General features: G+C 37.4%; 1 protein-coding gene across 4 annotated transcripts in view; it reads left to right on the top strand.

Moving 5' to 3' along the window:
* Positions 1-15931, top strand: part of Ros1 (ROS proto-oncogene 1, receptor tyrosine kinase) — a 130695-nt gene extending 114764 nt beyond the window's left edge. For all 4 annotated transcript variants that reach the window (XM_046426423.2, XM_046426421.2, XM_046426424.2 and 1 more), the window contains exons 40-44: positions 638-735; positions 980-1183; positions 2274-2408; positions 9030-9193; positions 14621-15931. In XM_046426423.2, the coding sequence (XP_046282379.1) occupies positions 638-735; positions 980-1183; positions 2274-2408; positions 9030-9193; positions 14621-14931 (912 nt within the window). In that variant the 3' untranslated portion in view covers positions 14932-15931. The remainder of the gene's footprint in view (positions 1-637; positions 736-979; positions 1184-2273; positions 2409-9029; positions 9194-14620) is intronic.
* Positions 15932-21654: the final 5723 nt, after the last annotated feature.

Genomic DNA, 21654 nt, shown 5'->3' with positions numbered 1-21654 from the left:
CCTTCTTCTTCTCCTCCTCCTCCTCCTCTCCTTCTCCTTCTCCTTCTTCCAAGAGTATTACTAACAATTTTATGAGACTCATATGAGGAACTAGTTCATAGTCTTGACTGATATGTTAGAGTGCCAGGGCCAATAATTCAAACAAATAGAATTGGTCAAATATTATTACTACTCATGAGAACAGTTACTGTTTATCAAGTACCTGCTGTGTCCCAACAATATTACAGATTTTATTTTTATTTTTTTAAGGTCAGTATTACTATGCCCATTTTACATATGAGAAAGTTACTTGGTTAATTAAGCAATTTAAGCAAGATCACACAACTAGTTAATAACAGAATTAGTTTTCAAATGTTGGTCTGTCTGATCTTATAGTGTGAGATCTTTCCAATAAAGATCCCATATCAGCTCTCCTTATTATAAATATAGTCTTTCATTTATGTATGTTTTGATAGAAAGCATATAAAACATTTTTCTCTTATTTGAATTATTGTAAACATAACTAGAAATTCCTTCAGAACATCATATATAGATGTGTATGTGAATGTATATGTATGTATCCAAATAGTCACACTTATATGTATATATTTTGTGCAAATTGGAAAAGTACTAATAATTTTTCCTTAATTTCTCACAGCTTCATGGTCCTTTACTCAACTTGGTTGACCTGGTAGATGTGTGTGTAGATATTTCAAAAGGCTGTGTCTACTTGGAGCAGATGCACTTCATTCACAGGTATAGACTCTATTAAAGAGGAATATATTGTTTAAAGGGTTATTATGAACCCTTTAAACAATATTACCATACAACTACAGGTACCATATTACCTGTAGTTTAGACACGTCACACAAAATACTTAACACATTTTCATTCCTTCAAAACAGCAATATTTCTATAAGAAGTCTGTCTTCTATTCTACCTACAAGTGTTACTCATCTGTTTTCCAGAACTTTATTATTAAATATAATTTCTCTCATAGGGATCTGGCAGCTCGGAATTGCCTTGTGTCTGTGAAAGACTATACCAGTCCTTCGCGGATAGTAAAGATTGGGGACTTTGGACTTGCAAGGGACATCTATAAAAATGATTATTATAGAAAGAGAGGGGAAGGCCTGCTCCCCGTTCGGTGGATGGCTCCAGAAAGTTTGATGGATGGAATCTTCACTACTCAGTCTGATGTATGGTGAGCCTAATGGGACACAGAGAAACACAGGCAGAACTGTCAAACATCAAACATCAGAGTCAGAAAGGATCTTAAAAGAACATCGAATCCCATTTTTCTTTTAAATGTGAGAAAACAGAAGACCAGAGAGGTTAAGCTATTTTCTTCAAGCTAATGTGAAAGCTGGTTGTCAAGATGGAACTATTCCTGGGTCTCTGCCACTTACCTTCCTCTCCCAATCAGTTTTGATCCTTTATTTTACAATAATATACTAAAGAGAGAGATTTACTTCAAGTGTTTTATTACTTTCCACAGGCATTTAAATATATGACAAATACAAATTGGTGCTTATGAATTAATACCCAAATATGTGCCCAAAAGTCTGCTATTTTGGGTTTCTTGGTGATTGATTCACAGGTAGACTTTAAATCACAGATGGCAAAAAGATTAGGATATTGGGGAGGTTTGGACATATTTTTATTATTTGAATAAGATTCCTCATTTTTGCTACTTGACTTCCAACTTTTGATTCGAGTTGCTTAAATGTAAAGATTTGTCCAGTGACATGTTAAGTTGAGCTGGCCCTAGGCAAAATTGTGGTTGAGATAAAATTGATTCTTTCTATGTTTACCAGTATTCTATCCCCCTCAAATGCGAGAAATAGTGAAGTGCTCTCTTATTTACCCACATGAGTGTCCACATACTGATGCTCTAAAGCCATGTGCAGTGGAATCCATAATAAAGTTTTAGCTGGGGGAGGAACAGTGTGCAAGCATGTATGCACACACATGCATCTGTGTGTGCATGTGTACACGCATGCATGAGTGTGTGTATATGTGCATGTGCATCTGTGTGCGTTTGTCTCTGTGTGTGCATGTGCCCCCACTAAGTTTTCCTATTACTTTTGAAGTATTGTTCCATATGCAGTGTACTGTGCTACATTTTCTTAAGTTCTAACTTTTTTCAAGTCTCCTATTTGCCTGTTATGAGGCCAATAATGTCAACCACAAAAGTAGGCCCCATAGTCACAGGAATAATTTATGTTGAAGAAGCTATTGTAAACCTGATATCTCTAATAAGTATAATTAAAGCCAACCCTTTATATCTTTAGGTCTTTTGGAATTCTGATTTGGGAGATTTTAACTCTTGGTCACCAGCCTTATCCAGCTCATTCCAACCTTGATGTTTTAAACTATGTGCAAACAGGAGGGAGACTGGAACCACCAAGAAATTGTCCTGATGATCTGTAAGTTAATTATATTAACACAAGCATCCCCCAAACAAAAACGTGTATTATCTTAGGCCTCATTGATATGGCATTTTAAAATAAAAACTGGAATTTATATATTTGTGTATGCCACATAATCTGTGGATTGATTGTGACACTTAATTTACTAAACACATTATAGTTTCTTCTTATTTATATATGCATGTGACAGCTCACTCAGAAACAAACATTTGGACAGTAGAGTTTATTTATATTCCTGTCAAGTTAATTCTAACAAATAGACATAGCTTTGTGTGTATGAATAAGTATGTTTGTGTGTGTGTACATGAATTTGTTAATTTTATTTTGGGAGATGTGATTTGGATAATATCTTAATTAAAAGGCCCTATTAAATAAGAATATACTTTTTCAAAGTCATATTGCCTTTGTTAATCTAACTGATAATTTTCCATGGGAAATAGTATTACTAAAAATTATACATATTGTGATCTGTTTATGAACTTAACACAAAATGACTAAATATTAATGACTCTATCAAATTGATTTTCATCACTATAGAATTCTAATAGTGATCCCCAGAAGAGAGAGTAATTTTTGTCTCAATCTGAGTGAAAACAAATTTCTAGGTTATTATGCTTGGGTACTCATTTGCCTCCTGTGAAGAACCTCAGAAGAAATATCAAGTCTTGACACTTTACCTAAGAGGTTCTGAAAGAACAAATGACCAAATATCTCAATTATATACACAATACCAAGCCGAGGATTGTGTGGAGTACAAATGTCTTTATACTAGCACCACAGCTCTTCTGCATCTTGGAATGTATTTTGAATGAAAAGACACACACGGTGCAGTTGGGTGACCAGCCAGCATGTAATAAAGTGCTAAACTGTGTGGTACAGACAAGTGCAAAAGGAATTAGCAGTATGCGGATGCACACCATGGTTGTACTGCCTTGACTATGCAGTGTTATTTAGAGGATTATTCAGCCCTGAGCCAACAGATGATTAAGAGCCGGGCACCTTGATTGGTGTTCTACTGGTAAATGTTTCTGCAATACTACTCATTTCTAATTTAGCTTTTACAACTTCTGGAATATTTTTAAAGAGATCAGATATGCACACACTTGATCAGATTTGGTAACAGTGCCTAAAAAAAAAAAAGTTATTCATGAGCCTTTGGGGGAGAGATGGGGAAAATCTGCAAATTAGAGATAAGAAATCATTCAAAAATTTAAAAAATTTCACCTATGGTGAAACGCAGCATACCTGAATATGAAATGAAGTTTAAGTAACCATTAATCTATTTTGCATTCTAACACTTCTCTCAAGCACTGAGAAATGTCCCCCAGAATTTCAATTGCAGAGTTTTCCTTATGCTCTTAAATTTTTATTGGTATGACCCCCTGAGGAGCGGGTAATGTGCCTCTTCATAATTATACAATATTTCTGCACAGGCACCTTAGTAATAGATATTGAATTATAAATTTTGACAGATTTATTTAATTATTTTGTTTGGGGAGAATGGAGATGAATAATAAATTGCTGATTTGCACTGCAGAAAAATATAGGTCTGATGAATTTTGTTCCATCCAAAGGTATGCACAAATGCAACTAGAAGGAGGAGGAAGAAGAAGTGCTACAAAAATTCTAGAAAAGTATTCCTGATAAGAAGTGGGAAAAGATAATATTCTATCTGGTGTTCTCTTGAATAATTCATTGGTTGAATACATTATTATCCTAATTTTTATGAAAATCCAGTTTCCTTGAAACCCAGATTTTTAACTAGGGGGTGTTAAAGTTCATTTCTACATTATTAATAAAAAAAAAAGGGAGCAGTGCTCCAAGACTTCCACGTGATGCATGACTCTGCAGAGCTCCAGGAAGGGTTAAGATCTACTGCCAACCTGCAAAACAAGCTGTGCTAGGAAATGGAGCTCTTGGTGATGCCATTCAATCTGGTCAAGGCCTTAAGTTGTCATGATAAAGATTAACTACTCTCTTTAGAGTACAGAGGGAACTGATTTTTATTTGAAGCAGTCCTCTGAGATCACAGGCCCAGCTTAGATGTTGAAAGTCTGCACTGAGCCACGCTGCACCTTCTTCTATTCACTGCTTAAATTCTCAGCACCTGGATGCACTCTGGGTCAGGTGAGCCCATAGATGGCTATGCTGTTTTAGCTATTAGTGGAATGTAGGATTCAGAGCATTCCTGCCCCTCTCTCCATAGGCTCAGATGTGTGGAGGGGGAAAAGCCCAGCCATCAGTCTTCTCTTCAGCTTTAGTTTGCACAACAACTACACCAGTCTGAGAAGAAACAGGATCAAAGGGCAGTCTACCTCAAGTGAGAGCTCTTGGGGGTTCTATGACAGATGTGTCACAGCAGCAGGAGTCTCACCCTCTTCTTTTCATTCCTGAAAAAATATGTACAACTGTATACTAATTGGGTCTCTCAAAGACTGAGTATAATGAGTAAGGGATTTTTGAAATCTGTATTTTATGAGCTTTGTTTAAATACCTGCCCCCTTAACACTAAAAGATGCTATGGAGTTTTCCTTTGTTCAACGTCAATGGCTTCATGAATTCAAGGACTCTAATAAGCATAGAGATTAATATTGAACACAGCTAATGAGTCCCATCCTATTTTGAAAAATAAAAATCAAGGCAAAGAGGAACAAAGAGTTCATACAGTGAGTAGAGGAATTTGAAGCTGGATACTTAGACAAACAAGATACTTCAAGCATAAATGCATATTTTTGTAGAACTAGTGCAGCCAAATCATGTAAATTTTAATGAACTTGAAGGACCAGCAAGTTTATTTAGACTATTATCTGAGTAATACCTTTGATTATTTGTAACTGTGATTAGTGCAGTGTATAAAGCATGGTACTGAACAATGACAGGTGCACTTTTCTGAGGGACAATTCCCCCTATGCCACAGCTATAGAAACTGTAAGTTTACTGAAAAAGGCAAGAAATTCTGTCCTTGGTATTATGAAATTCTTAAAAGTCTCTCTATTTTATTCCATTGACAGTTTATTGCTATTTGAAAGCACAGCTTGTATTCTTGACTTTTAGATGATTGATATTAAATATAGCTCCTCTTTTCTTATTCTTCATTTGTCCCTGGATGGTGGAACTGAAAAGTTTTATATACTAACAGAGCACGTGTTTTGCCATCAAGAAGTTATTTAAAAAAAGGTGTAAAAATTTTTTAAAAAGAGTAATGATTGGATTCAATGTAAATTAAAACCTCCAAAGATGAAAAACAGTAGGAATAACTGCTTAAATGGATTACTAAATGAAACAAAAGGCAGAACTTTTCAAGGGTACAGTGAATGTATAGATGAGGGGTAGGTGACTAAGTGTCAGCCATGAGGATGACTTCTTTGTCCTCATCCTCCTCCTCCCCTTCCTCGCTTCCTTCTCCCTCCCTCCCTCCCTCCCTCCCTCCCTCCCTCCCTTCCTTCCTTCCTTCCTTCCTTCCTTCCTTCCTTCCTTCCTTCCTTCCTTCCTCATGGTCTACTGAACATATGGAAACTTTTGTAGAATGAAGCAGGTTATAAATAAATAATATAAGTAAAGTCTTCATCACTTAAATATGTCAAGTCTTGAGAGATTTTACCTGTACCTTGGTGATATCTTTGAAACATAATCACATTTATTCTCAGATATGCTTCTGGTGGATAATTACAATGCTTTTCTTCCTCCTCTTAAAATCTCAACACAACGCTGAGATTAGACATCAACCTTCTTCTTTAACTGTTTAAGTTCCATGATTTGATATTAGTTTTTATATCTTACTCAAAGTCTAATAATCCTCCATTGTGATCTGTGTATCATCCTTGTTTCTAAGTGGCAAGGGTTATAAAGAAAAATGCAACTGATTAGGATGTGTTTCAGTTATTTTTCAGCTATGACTCTAATTTTGTAAAAATGGAGCCAAGTTTTGTATTCTTCTGATCAGATTATAAATTATGTGTGATACATATGAAAAGTCATCAGATCAATATACAAAGCAAACAAACAAACAAAAACCAAAAAACCAAAAACTCAATGTTTAGATTTCCCTATCATACCCTGATATGCTAACTCTGACCTGAGGTGCTTGTCAAGAAGTGAAGTAAGTGGAAGTGGAGTTCATATGCCACATTATAGGAGATTGAATATTATAATCCTAAAATAGATACTAGTTATTTTATACTCAATACCTATGATGATTTCTTGGTCATTGTCACCTGGTGGTTGAGTATAATCTTGTTTTAGTTCCATTACCATTACTTTAAATCAAACCATCACTCTCTTTCTTCTAGCCTTCCTTAATTGCTTCCAATTGGCCCCTCTTCAACCCACTGTCTCTCTATCAGCTAGAGAAATCCTTGGAAAATGTAAAAAGCATGCCTTCTTTAAGACCTTCAACAGCTTCTCATTGTAGTGACATAAAATCCAGCTCCTTGCCTGGTCTGGGAGACCTGCATGATCTCACCTTTCTCTTCTGATCTCATCTCATTCTCTCCCCTCAATGACTGTACTTCAGTAACACTGGCTTTCTTTCAGGTTCTGATTGTGCCAAGCTCTTTCCAAATTTAGGACTTTACACATGCTTTTCCCTCTTCTAGTGTGCTTTCCTATCCACGCCCTATTCCCATGACTAGCATCTTATTTTCCTACAAAGTTCTTGGGCTTAAATGTCATCTCTGCAGAGAGACCTTCTGTGAGCAACTTACCAAAAATGCTCCATTTCTATTAGAACTCATGTTTATTTTCTTAAGTGCTTTTTAAAAGAAGTTAACATAATTTGAACAATTTATTTTTCTTCCAGTATGGAAGAACTAATATTTCTTGTCTCTGCCCCAATCTGCTTCCTAGCTCCAGAAAAATAAAAAAATTAGAGCAGGTATTTGACAATTTTTGTAAATTTAGTTGACTTGAAAACCAAGTTTTGGAGAAGGAGAGAATTATTTAAAATCCTTTAGTTCTTTATTAGTGTATTAAGTACCAGGTGTGAATGACAACTGTATATAAGAACAGTCTAATAAAAAAGAGAAATCAATAGAAACCTCACTACTTACAAGCTCTGTGGAAATGTAGAAAGAAGAGAACTTCATAGATAGCCTTGGGAGGGTGAAGGTATTGGGTAAATAGGTTCTCAGTCCTCTTCAGGCTTCAGACAAATCAGGTGAGCAACCCCAAAGGCATAGAGCAACTGCCCACTGCCTTCCAGTTTGGAAGGAGCCTAAGAAGTCACTAAGCAGGGGACCCCCTACTTTTTCAGGGGGAGACCTACCATTATTAAGAAGGTAGAATGTTATGTCCAGATGGAAACAGTCTAACTTGCACTTCTAAATTTCCTTTTTCCCCTATGTCCTGTTAAGATTTTGTTGACAGTTAGAGGTTCTTCCAAGAAGCACTCCATGGGCATGTGTCAGATACAGGCATAGATTTCCCTAGTCTTGTCAAAGGACACAAGAGGGTCACAGAGGCCTCCACCTAGAGAGGCAAGGGAGGAAGTGTTCAGTGGGAATGGGCAGGTAAAAATTTTATGATGTTGGTAGCAAATACCTACAGAATGAACCAGCTCAGTTGCTGTATCAACTTCTAGATCAACCTGTGAGATTACTAAAGAGCTGGAAAGAACAGTAGAGTTCAAAGAATCCTTAACTGTGTCACTAAACATCACATAAGCTTCTTACCTGGTGTATATCCTGATGCCATTTTGGAAAAGAGGGGAGAGGGGACAGGATTAGACTGGAAATATGAAAGACTGAATTAGTATCCATTACCTTAAAAGATTGTTTAAAATAGTGAATTAGACTAAGTTATAAACTGCTTTATACTAAATGAAGTTAACTATCTTCTGCTTGATGGAGACTCTGAGAAAGATCTAATTTGTTACAGACAATACAAAAGAGTTATCCTTTTTTCCTGCTTATATGAGTAATGGCATGATAAATTTTGTCACTCACTGTCTTTTATTGTACATGTCACCTACAAGAACAGGAGTCCCATGGCTGCTTCCCTAGCTCCTGATGCAGTACTGGGGTAAAATAAGTATCGAACAAATGTTTGCTGAGTGAATAGAAGCATATTACTAGTTTAGAGTGTTACACAGACATTTCATAGACAACCATTAAGGAAAAGATAATATTTAATCAACTAGTTATGAATATCTGGGGAACTAAGTCTCTCGTGTAATAAAGAATAAAATCTCTGAAATCTATTCTGGTTTCCACCTTTGGTTCTGCCACTAAGTGATATGTGTGGACTGGAGAAGAGCTTAGATTTTGTTTTAAATATCAATGTTCACAGATGATGTCTTTTAAACCTCAACTTCTTCAGTAATTTTTAAAGCTGTTAATTTCATGATATGTAGTAGATATTTCCAACATCTTTCCATCTATTTGTTTGGATTAATAACTATTAAGATAATGTCAGTTTATTTTAAAGAAAGGTGTTATCTATTAAAGGTAGTATTGCAAGCATCTCATAAATATGAATCCAAAGTTTTTGGTTGTTCGCTTAAATAAGTTATGAAAACCTGGAAATAACTCAAAGTTTTTCACTTCTAAAATGATCTTACCTGGGTTACCAATAATGATGTCCAATCATCATTTATTTTTCTGTATTTATCCACATATTCAGGTGGAATTTAATGACCCAATGCTGGGCTCAAGAACCCGAGGAAAGGCCTACTTTCCAGAAAATTCAAGACCAGCTTCAGTTATTCAGAAATTTTTCCTTAAGTAGTATTTCTCAGTGCAGAGATGAGGCAAACTCCAGTGGAGTCCTAAATGAAGGCTTTGAAGGTAAGTTTGATTTTTCAAGCATTTTCTAGTTTTTTTTCCCAATGAGAACTGATCAAGATTAAATGGAATGTACTCAGAAGATATTTTAGGGTAGGTAAGAAATAATATACTGTCACCATTGTCATCACAATTAAGTGATGAGGATGAAATAATTTTCCTCCTTAAAAATTATTTTGTTTTGTAGACTAATTTTTTTTAAATAGTGCTATGGTCCCTGGATTTATATTGTAAGATAATTTTAGGGAAAGAATTAACATGCTAAGCTATGCTTTCATGAGATCTGTTCACCTCCTCCTCCCTGCCTTAGACTAGTTTGGACCTCAAGTGCAGAGTTGGGTTAATTATAGTCTCTCCATTTATGGCACATTATTATCACTGGCCTATGTGGGGCTTCTCTCTTATTTTGTTTATTTGTTCAGTCCCTTTGTCCCCATATTCCTCTCCTGTTCTATTTCCTCCCTTCCCCGGCCAGGCAACCATTCTAATTACTTTAATGAATATCTTTTTATTTGTATGTTTTCCTGCAAAATGTGTATTGTTTGGTATGTGTGCCTGTGAGGGACTAAGAAAGATGGCGGGCTTGTAGAGAGAAGGCAGAAAGGGAAGAGGAAAGCCACAGGGGAGCATTGTCATGGAAACCCAAAGGAGAAGGACTCTTGAAGAAAGATTAAACAAATGCTGCACAGACAGTCAGCTTTCCAGAGGGATGTATGGATTTTTACAGTTGACTTACATTTCATTTTAAAACTCAACTCTTTGGTCACGGAATCCTTTCCTTCCAGTATGTAAACCACCTTTTATAAAAATCACAGAGACCACCGCAATGGGCCTGAGGGTTTATCAGTATCTTAGACTCTATCAGAAATTTCCATAGACTCTTGGAGGTCTGGGGTGAAATCTTTTTACCATGCCCTGTCACTTAGTTGATCTATGAAGCTGAGAAAGGTAACAAATGATATACTGAAGATACAGAACAAAATCTGTTTTGTGAAAGTATTTTAATTGCAATCTTAGTTAATTTTATTTTAGCACTTTTTAATGTTCCACTCACTATGCTATGTAGATTCACTTCTTAAATACTCCAATAGCTGTATGAAATATTATAATCAGTCTCATTTTCATGGTGAAAATGAGATTTAGCAACTTTCCCATGATTACACTGCTGAGATGGGGCCAGAGTTTGGTTCCATTTTTGCGCCTTTGCTCTCAGCCATCACATAGCCATGGCTGTGGTAAGGAAATTGCCCACATATTCCCCTATGATGTTATCAATAGTGTGCTGCACAGCGAGATGTAATGAAATGACTTCTTACCCCAGGGCCTGTTGGAAGAGATACACCATTTTGTCCTGGTCATACCAAGTTTATTTAGGTGCCCATCTGTTGGCAGTAAGAATTAAAATTCTAGGGCTGGGATTGTGGCTCAGTGGTAGAGCACCTGCCTGGCATGTGTGAGGCATTGGGTTCTATCCTCAGCACCACATAAAAATAAATTAATTAAGTAAATAAAGGTATTGTGTCCATCTACAACTAAAACATTAAAAAAAGAATTAAAATTCTAAATTTTATTCATAAAAATACAGAAGCTGACATAAATATTCAGAATAATGATATAGGAAGAGTTTAACAGGGAATATAATTCAGCTATGATAACTTAGAAAGAAACGAGCAGTTCTGGGCCATAAGGGAAGTATAAATTTAGTAAAAGTGACAATCATTCTGTTATTTGCAATGGATATAAATCCTGAAAATCAATAAAGAAAAGAGGTATGAAAATACTAAAAATTTGATAGTTGAGAGCATGATGGAACAAGAAAATCAGGGAAGACAAAGAAAATACAATGAAAGAGTTTGCAATCTTTTAAGGATAGGAATAGTGGAACAGTTCCTGCAAGGTGAGTCTAAACTTAATTGCTTTTTTAAAAAATAAAAATATGTTAGTAACGCTGCTTTGTTGACAGTTGAATATATTTAACAAAGCAATAAGGTGTCTGTTTTCATTGTTATTGTGGAAATATGTAAGAAGATAAGAAAGCCATTGGAAGGTGTTTTTTTTTTTTTTTTTTTTTTTAATAAAACACCCTAGGATTACAGGAAGCCATGCCCATCCTATGGTCCTACTGACCTAATGGGGTAGAGAGGGGATAGAGAGAGAAGATTAGTAACATATCTGGGCATCTAGTAAAAATATCCCAGTGACTTCATCCAAACATTTGTGTAAACATCACCTCATCAGTCCCAGAGAGTTCCACAGGAAACAAATCTAAATGCTCCTCTGCTGTTCTAAACATAGCCAGTCAGCCGGCATATGTCTCGTCTGTAAATACCCTGTCTTACTCGGAAGGCTTTATTTTAATATTTCCCTCTTAAAGAGGTTACTGAGCACACGTTGCATTTTTCAGGGTATCTGCCTTTAGGTCTGACCTGTGGGCTATTAAATAATTTCTACGTAAAAATAAACAAAACAATCTGCTCCCATTACCACTGTCTCTCAGAAGCTTTTTATGCAACAAGAAGATGTATTAATTGCTGAAAGCTTGCCAGGGTCAAGTTACTAAATATTGCTGTAAGTGCTAGGAACCAATGAAGTAGTTAGCTAATCTTTTTTTTTTCCTCTGAAATGGCAGCAAAATTTGCCAAAAAAAATATTTATCTCATATAAAACATTATTTCTCAAAACCTCAACAAGCAAAAAAAAATTAAAATCATGTTTTGGTTTAAGTTTTCCAATGTAATATTTAGTGGTTTAAAGGTATGACATTGATGTAGCTGGTGGGAAGACCTATATTATAGATGTAAGTATTTGTTGAAATTCTAAACTTTCCTTTAGCCTAATTTCTTTAAGCCCTTTTAAAAAAATCCTAATTTTCCTAATCATGGGTCACTGAACTACTCAAATATCTTATTTCTTCCTAACATTTTAAAATATTTTCTATTGCTACCAGCACACCTAGCAAGTTATTCTTGCGAGTTTCTCAATGACTACTAGTCCATGTTGGGAATAACCATAGCAGCTGGGTCCTTCCACAGGTTTCCAGCATGGATTGGCATCTGATAAAATTTTTCTATGGGGGAGATATTTTACAACACTGTTCGACTACTTATGGGGTTTGAAATGATTTTTCAAATGATTCATGTGATCCATGATGATTTTGAACAAAATGAGATGATGCCCAAGGACCCCATTTGTAGCTTGGCCATCTTGTTCTTCAGCAACAGGGGAGATTTGCAAAAGAAATACACACCTCATGATATAGAGTGGGGATATAATTTGTATCCTCTTATAATACAATCAGTTTTGTAGTTTATTTGGAGCATGATAAATAGGTAGATCCATTGAATTCCCTAAACAGGTACAATATCCCTTAATCCTTTGAAATCATTTCATTTTTTTCTTTTATATCAACTTAAGTTCATTCCAAATAACCCAAACCTGGGTGCACATCGGGGCTATGTGCACAAGGTAGGCAGACCAGCAGGCCTCACCCAATAAGGGCACATGTTGGAATGCCCTTCCTGCTCAAAGGGTGATGAGGAGAAAGGGAAGGGCTATCATCTGTCTACTGAAACGTTTCTGATTTTTAAAACGATACTTTATGAAAAGACAGCAATGCTTCTGATTATAAATTTCTTATCCAGGTAGGAATACCCAGAGAGTGGAAAGCACTGCATAAACAAGAAAGCAAGCAAGCAAGCAAGCAAGCAAACAAACAAACAAACAAAAAAACAAGCAGTTCTCAGAGTTAATGTTTCTATATTGATGTTTATATTGCATAAGTATCATTTTGATTCCTTATAATTTTGTGATATGTCTCAGAATCTCTGTAGTTAGGTTTCTATGGGACCTCTTACTTCCTTATGAGAGGAGGTCACCTTTAACCCATTTTGTCCCATAGTCTCATCTGGGGCATGCCTACGAAAATGTAAATAGGCAATAAGTATACTACTGTGGTAATTCTGAAACAATAATTGAGTATTTATTATGTTCACAGAATTGAAAATGTATGACATAAGTAGACAAAAGCAAAGTAATATGAGCATAATTGTGAAGAAGGCCAGTCACCTTCTCACTGCCCATTTTCCTGCTGACAGCCACTCCTCCTCGCCCTTGGGTGTCCAGTCTCTGTGCTTCCCAAGGACTTCTGCAGGGCACACTGCCCACATGGCTCCTCCTCACACAGCATGGCAACTCTACCCACCCTGCTGGGAGGACACAGACTCATTCCAGCAGAGTGAACTTTGGCAAATTATTTAACTCCTCTATGCCTCATTTTCCTCATCTGTTCATTGGGGTCAATTCTAGAACCTAATTAATAGGAGAAGAATTAGTTAACATACATTAATATAGTTAGAATAGAGTCTTGTATGTAGTAAGTGCTCTAAAAGAGCTCACAGAATCAGTAGTAATCCTAACAGTTACTAATGTTTCACGTCATTGTCCTTCTCCCTCTACCCTGTGATCAAAATTTGCTAGGTTTATATATGTTCTCTTTTAGGGTCATAAGCATGCCAGTTTTACATGCCAATTAGCGTTAATAGTTTCATATGATATTTAACCCAGGGGGATGACTGAGGAGGACAAGCCACTTTAGCTGCCTGGCTGTTCTTCAATCCATACCAGCCTGTTCCTGCCTTTGGACCCTTGTTCTTGCCTTTCTCTCTCCTTGGATGATCCTTTAAGATAGGCAAATGGTGAATTCCCGTACTTAATTTGTGTCTCGGCTAGAATTTCACTTCATGAAAGAGCACTTTGCTGATGCCCCATCTCAAATAGCAGCCTCTTTCCACCACCATAATTCTCTTGCCCCCTACTCTGCCAAATTGTCCTCCATCATGCTTCTCGACACCTGACATAGAATCAGCTGTCTGGCAGTTCACTGTCTGCCTCTCCCCATTAAAATGTAAGCACCAAAGAGCAGCAACTTTGTATCATCAGTACCTAGAATATAGCCTGACCTGTATAGGCATTCAGTGCATATTATCTTAAGAAGTAATTAAATTGCTAAATCTAAAGGAATAAAGCTTTTAAGGTAGTTTTTTGGCTGCTATGGCTGGATGGAGGATAAGTATTTTAGACAAAGAGCTATCTGGGAGCCACCTAATTTCTGGCACAAAGACCATGACCTGTTCCATTTGTTAAGGCAGAGTTAATTGCCTCTGCACCCTCACTGTATTTAATATAGACTTTTATTTAATTGCACATGACCTTCTATAGTAATATAGCTGCTTCCTTACTAGACTGGTGCAACCTCAAGGGCCAGAAGAATGTCTTGTTTATGTTTGTCTTCCCAGCACTTAATGGTCCTCATAAATGTTTGCTAAACAGATCTATAAAGTTGGTGTTGTCAAAATTCTCGTACAACCTGTGCATTATTACAAATAAAGGAAATTGAGTAGGTGCTAGCATAACGTTCTTGCTTCTTCACAGGTGAAGATGGCAATATAACTAGTTTGAATTCAGATGACGTTATGCCAGCTGCTTTAATGGAAACCAAGAACCAAGAAGGGTTAAACTATATGGTCCTTGCCACAGAATGCAGTCAAGGTGCAAAAAATTCAGAGGGTCCTCTCTGCCCCAAGGAATCTGAATCTTGTGGTCTGAGGAAAGAAGAGAAGGAACCACATGCAGACAAAGATTTCTGCCAAGAAAAACAAGTGGCTTACTGCCCTCCTGGCAAGCTCGAAGGCTTGAACTATGCCTGTCTCGCTCACAGTGGATATGGAGATGGGTCTGATTAATTGTGCTGCCTGGGAAATCAGAGTTGAGAGAAACACACCCACTGAGTGGTTACAGAAAGAAAAGAATGGTAGATGTGGTGGTGGGCTGACTCTAATTTAATACTGAAAGTTCCTTAGTTCTAGTCTGGGTTCTGAGAGCCTTTTGGTTTCATTTGCTGCAATCCCTATACCAACAGCCTAACCTTCAGTGGAATTATGGGGTGAATAACCATGTGTGTGGAAAGCCCAGGAAGAGACATTAAGTCTGGAAACAAAACACTGCTGTCCTCTCCCATGCAGTCCTTGAAGATATCACCTACCCTTCAGCCTGGGCTGCAGTTAAAAATTTTGAGACAGAAATAGGTCAGTTCAGGGACGTGAAGGAAGAAGCACACTGAGGGGCCCACTCAGTTACAGATTGTCTCAAAGAGAACTGAGGAAATTATTACTGATGTCTACACATACAGGAGGAGCCAGCACTGGTGATATAAGAATCATTTGGAAAGCTATCACTCCAATAAACTATCTTTAATCATGACTATAAAATTTTTGTATTTTGGAAGCTTAAAAGAGTAGCTTCAGACATATTGAAAACAGGACCATGAAGATCTTTGAGTCTTAAAGTTGAGCATTCTGCAATCTCTGGATTGCATAAAAATTGTCCTGTGACTAGTGTGCTATTATGAAAATTAACTAATATAAAGATTGTTTGGAGGGCTGGGAGTATGGCTCAGTAGTAGAGAACTTGCCTAGCATGTGTAGTTCTGGGTTTCATCCCCAGCACTGCAAAAACCCAAAACAAGTCAGAACAAAAATATAACAATAACAAAAGAAAAAGAAAGAAAAAAATTGTTTTTATTTGCCATGTCTATTTTTATGCATAAAATCCTTAAGGTTGTGTCTAGTATCATCCTTGAAATTAAGAAATGTGATTATATAATGTTAATTCAAACTACATGATTTTTAACAATGGTATAAAATAATAAATTCTTACATGAGAACTATTTTAAAAATTCTTCAGAGAAATACTCTTCCTTGAAACTGATATTTTTTTTTTGGAATTACCTGTTTAAATCTCAAAATACCAATTGCATCAACAATACCACTAACTATTTTCTGTGTTATTCAGTGGCTGTATACGGGATGTATACAGTAAAAACATTCTGATTATGACATTTGCTAAAAACTACTGTAGAAGAGGACCATGTGTCTGCTTTCACCTTGGATAATTAATCTTTTAATTTGCCTGCCACCTGAGAACATGAAGAGATGGTGGGCTGAATGTGAGCACAGGGAAGTGAATTCAGAATTCCAGGGGAACAACCTCTAAGTTAAGGCCCAGGATTTACTGTTACTTGCAACATCTGATACTCCTCTGATAATGGCAGGATGTTTTCTTTCAGCTCTGGGGATCCTCTGATGGGCATCTGTCATTCTTTGGGCTAGCCTAGAAAATGAAGTCCCTTCTTTCATCAAGGAATTGCTTCATCTTTACTGTTCTGGTGGGAGCTGTGTTCTATTTGCTCTCGTGGCACCTCTTTCAGGAAGAAGGCAGGCATGTGCACTGGTCCTTATGCCCAGACCCCACCACTCAGGCTTCTCATTGAGAGTTAAGCCTGTAAAGAAACAAGAACCAGAACAAGTATTTCCAGCAATGTTAGCAAGTGCAGTTGGTCTGACTCCTGGCACAGAGGTGGCAGTGCTGTGGGAGGTGGCCTCCAGTGTCCATGGCAGCAGAGTCAGCAGAGTGACTCTACTCTGGCAGCTTGTATCCAGGCTGTACTGGACTCTTTCTGCTGTCTACTCTTTGCCGTTGCTCCTTGCTTCATTGCCTTTAAGCCTGGTTCTGAAGCCTGCCCAAGACTCAGCAAGTTACCCCATTTTTATCCCTTATTTAAGTGCATCTCACCTTCTATAGATAAAGGTTATATTCTAGTATGCTGTTTAGGGGAGTAGACTTTACAACAAACAAATATCCTTATGAGCAAACTCAGCATTCAGTAGTGTTGTGGAGTTCTAGACGTTTAAACTTTCAGTCAAGGGAGATCTGTTGAAAAACCTGGGATCCTGAAAAACAGAATGGGGGTATGAGGTTGGATGTCTGCATTCAGCAGGTTTTTGTTGCTGTGACCAAAATACCCTAACAGAGCAACTTAGAGGAGGCAAATTTCATTTGGGATCATGGTTTCAGAAGTCTCAGTCCAGGTTCTGCTGACTCCATTGTTCTGGGTCCAAGATGAGGCAGAACATTGTGGTGGGAGGGTGTGGTGAAGGAAAGCTGCTCTGCTCATGGTGGCTAGGAAGCAGAAAGAGTAGAGAAAGAGCTGTAGGTAAGATGAACCCTTCCAGGGTATGCCTACAGAGATTCACTTCCTCCTGCCATTTCTTCCTTGCCTATAGTTTCCATCCAATTAGTCTATTCAAACTAAGATGGACCAATAACCATGGCTCTTATAATCTGATCATTTCATCTTGGATATTCCTGCATTAACATGGGAACTTTGGGAGAATACCTAATATCCAAACTATAACAATGTTCCAAGAATTTTGACTCAGTAGACCCTTCTGATCCCTCAGAGCATGTACAATAAGAGCTAGCACTTTGTAGAGGAAGTAACCAGAGAGGCCTCTTCTGAAACAGAAATTACATGTTGCACCCCTCTCCCCTTCTGACTGCCAGGTCAATATCTAGAATTAAATTCCAGCATATCTTAAGGATTTTCTGAGTCTGATAAAGAAGGAAAGAGTTAATATCCCAAAGTAGCTCCAAGCATTAGCTAAAATGCACTGGCAGAAGCCAGGTACAATTGAAATTACATTCTGAAGGTGCCTGAACTATGGGATGAGAAGGTAAGGTTAAAAAAGCAAGAATTCATTCAACTGAGTGAGACTTTTCTGGAATGTGAGATTTAACCTACGTGAAAAAGACCCATGGAGTCGAAGTAAATTTGTTTTTAGAGTGGCCTTGGATGTCTGGTGACAATGAATTTGATTCCATTCCCCCCTAAGAAGTTATAGGAAGGAATAAAATGGTTGAGGGAATGTGGGAATGCTGATATGGACATGTTATGTGAGGCCAGAAGACCCCCTCCCCTATTCACCAAAGTCATAAGGACTATGTTGATGTGAGGGCATCTCTAAGCATCACTAAGAAGTTAGCAATGGTTACTTGCCATAGCTGGTCCCAGAGCTGGGCTTATAAACACTCATGGGCATGATGAAAGATTGAAATAATGGAGACAAGATAGCTTCAGTTGACTACCAGAAGCCAGGGGACCTCCTATTATGGGAGGCATCCAAAAGCCCTTGTCCATAAAGAGTTGTGAAGATGGTTAATAAAGCCCTTTGTTCCTAGGGAAGAATAAATGGGAAGCCAGTCTTGAGCATCCATGGTTAGTAGAAGGCTATTAGAGTTCTCTAGAGAAACAGAACCAAAACTTGGGTGGATAGATAGATAGGTAGCTATGTTAGATAGATGATAGAAGATATGAAATTCTTTAGGGGAACTGGCTCCCCAAATTATGGATTATGTGAAGATCCAGGTGTAAGCTGAAGAACTAAGGAAACTGGTAGCATGGTTCAGTTCAAGTCCCAAATCCTCAGACCCAGAAGAGCCAATGATGTAACTAATTCCAAGGCCAAATGCTTGGGAAATTGGTGAGGTGAGGATAGGGGGTTTGATGTTATAAGACCCAGAGTCTAAAGACTAGACGGATGGATGGATAGATAGATAGATAGATAGATAGATAGATAGATAGATAGGTAGATGATAGATAGATGAGAGAGAGAGAGAGAGAGAGAGAGAGAGAGAGAGAGAGAGAGAGAGAGACATGGAGGGAGACAGGAACTCTCCTACCTTTCTTCTTTCTTTTTGCTCTATCTGAGCTCTTAGTTGACTGGATGATGGCTACCACACTGAGTGAGGGCAGATCTTCCTTACTCTGTCCACTAATTCAAAGACAAATCTCTTTCAGAAACACCTTTGCCGACATACCCAATAATGCTTTACCATCTGGTTTCTCTTGAGTCAAGTTGCCACCTAAAATTAGCCATCCAAAGGAAAAAATGGAGGGGCAGGGGGCTCACACACTCATTCAAAGAAAAATCATGATCCTTATTCAATTCCTAGATTTGAGCTTGTTTTCAGAGCGACAACCCATTAACTATAGAACAGGTTCTAGGTTGAAGGACATTGTAATGCCATTGCAGATGTAGTGTAATGAGGATTCTGAGACACTTCAGACTGTTGGATACAGGATCTGAGCGGACACTGGGAGTCAGAGACCTATAGCATCATCATCACCCCTCTCTCAGAGGGGCTTGTGGGGCTAAAGTCTAACTTACAATGCATCCACTGGGTCCACAGCCCCACCCAGTGGTCATTTCTCTGCTCCTTAAATGTATAATTGGGATCTCCATACTTTATGGTTGCAGTAGCCCTCTCACCAGGTTCTTGGCCTGTGGGTAAGGTCAAAAGATACCACAGTGGAAGGTCAAGTGAAGCTCTGAAACCGCCTCTCTCCTTTCCCTACCTCAGCCCAAATAATAAAGAAAAATCAACATCAAGTTCCTGAAGAAACTAGAAGAATGCTGGAGAATGACTGAAAAGTGACAAGTTAAACCTAATATTAGCCCCAACGACAGTTGCTAGGTCAGTCTAGAATATATATGTTGCTAGAACATATGAGTGTATGATACACGTCTCAGCGTCTTCTTAAAGGATCCACACTATTGATGAAATAAATTCTACTGAGAAAAGAATTTCAGGTTTTGCTACAGGGACCCAAATGGCCAAGACAAATGTGTAAATAGAAACCAAATTAGAGTGGAAACAAGAGAAAATAAAAATGTACTTGAAAAGAGCTAGGTGATGACTCATTTAAGGTGTTTTGCCATTTGAAGAGAATAAGGGGTTGGGAGGTACCTTGGTGTAGAGTGCTTGCCTAGCATTCACAGGTTCCATCCCCAGCACTGAAAAAAAGGATGTATGTGGGTGAGAGGGAACAAGGATGTGCGGTCCAAGGAGGATTTTTTTGGCCTTGTTTTTGCTGTTTTATTCTCAAATATTACAGTCTCTTTTCTCTTAATGGGAATGATCCAATGGGGAGGAAAAAACAATTATGCAAAAAGAAGAAAAGGTAACTGTTGAAGTGATGTCCTTGAGCAGAACACAGAGATTGACACTCAGGATGCAAGCATGGGAAAAGGATATTTGACACTAATTGGCTCCTACTAAATGTGACAGAATCTCTCTCCACTCATTTTAATACTAGGATTTTCTTTATTGAGCAGGTTTCCAGAAGACTTTCTTTTTTTAACTTGTACTTTAAACCTTAGATCAACACATATTTTTAAATTTATTTGTATATAACTGAATAAAATATTTTAATGCACTAGTTTGTGTTTTCACAATAATTGGTGGTACCTGCTCATGGTGGCTAACACTAAGTGCGGGATAAAAAAAATCTTATGTCAATGAGTGAAGAAAAAAAACTTTAGGACTATTGCAGCCTGTGAAGTCCTGAATTACAGAGGTTGGCTTTATACAAGTGTCAAGCAGCATTAGGTATAAGTGCTGAGAGTTCTCATACAGGTGAGATCATTTACTGTGATCTGGTATAGAGACAAAGCTTCAGAGAAATGGCAGAACTTAAGCTAGACCTGGTAATATCTAGATAGTGTAACATTGGGCTAGATCTTATCTGATGGTAAGTTTATATCCTCTTGAAAACTGAGAAGACAGCTCTTACATCTTTTAGAGCATTGATACAGACATAAAGGCCAAGAAGCAGATCATGCAAACCATTTTCTTTTCTTTATAAGAAAAGCATTTTCTTTTTCTTATAAGAAGAATAAAGGGTGTGAACTGAGTTCAAGTTAGAAATCTCTCTGATGAATGAGGTGACACAAATTAAATATGCACCCCAAAATAACACTAAAAATGTATTCAGAGCTTTATGACCTGAAAAAACATACACTGTTAAACTGTATAGCTTTTTAAATAGTCAATGTCTTGCGTTTGCTGCTGTCCTGCAACACAGGATGATTCAGCTATACCAACTGGTTAATGTAGTGCAGATGGTGGCTGTGGAGTGTTGTTTATTTTTCTTTTTTTACTTTCCATACATTTTTGTATCTGTGTGTGTGTGTGTGTGTGTGTGTGTGTGTGTGCGGGGGGAGATGGCAGTATCCCATAAGGAATTTTTAAAAATTTCAGTCCCATTCACAATATCACCATTCTTTAAACACCAAATGACTAAACTTCTCAAGTTTTTCATGCAAAATCTTGATGTCCATCATTACCATTTTTGTTTATTAACTAAATAATTTGGAATGGGTAACTACAAGATCATGAATAATTTTCTATCTAATTCCAATTGAATGCAAATTCATAGTTGTTTTCCCTCAGGGTTTGGACTTAATTCCCTAGATCCTTTTCTTACTCCTTTAAAAAAGTGTGAGTGAAGAATTTTTTTTTTTTTAAAAGGAAGCTTTTGAACAAGGAAGAACAAACATCTTAACCTCTGTTCTCTGTGTTTCTTACCAAAATCAGTCTGTCAACACCCTTCTGTCAGTTTCTGAGAGTAGAGAAGAAACTCCCTGAGGTAAAAATGAAATTTCACATGCCATAAAGCAAGGTGGAACAATGGTGATAATGTAGCACTTTTACGCAGTGCTTCCAGAGATATCAAGAAATTCCATAAAACAGCAGGTACAAACGTGAAAAAAAAATGTCATAAAATG

This window comes from Marmota monax, unplaced genomic scaffold, assembly GCF_021218885.2.
Source record: "Marmota monax isolate L192 unplaced genomic scaffold, Marmota_monax_Labrador192_F-V1.1 WCK01_AAM20220418_F8-fsc00174, whole genome shotgun sequence".
Lineage (NCBI taxonomy): Eukaryota > Metazoa > Chordata > Mammalia > Rodentia > Sciuridae > Marmota > Marmota monax.
This window is presented reverse-complemented; position numbering and strand designations above follow the sequence as displayed.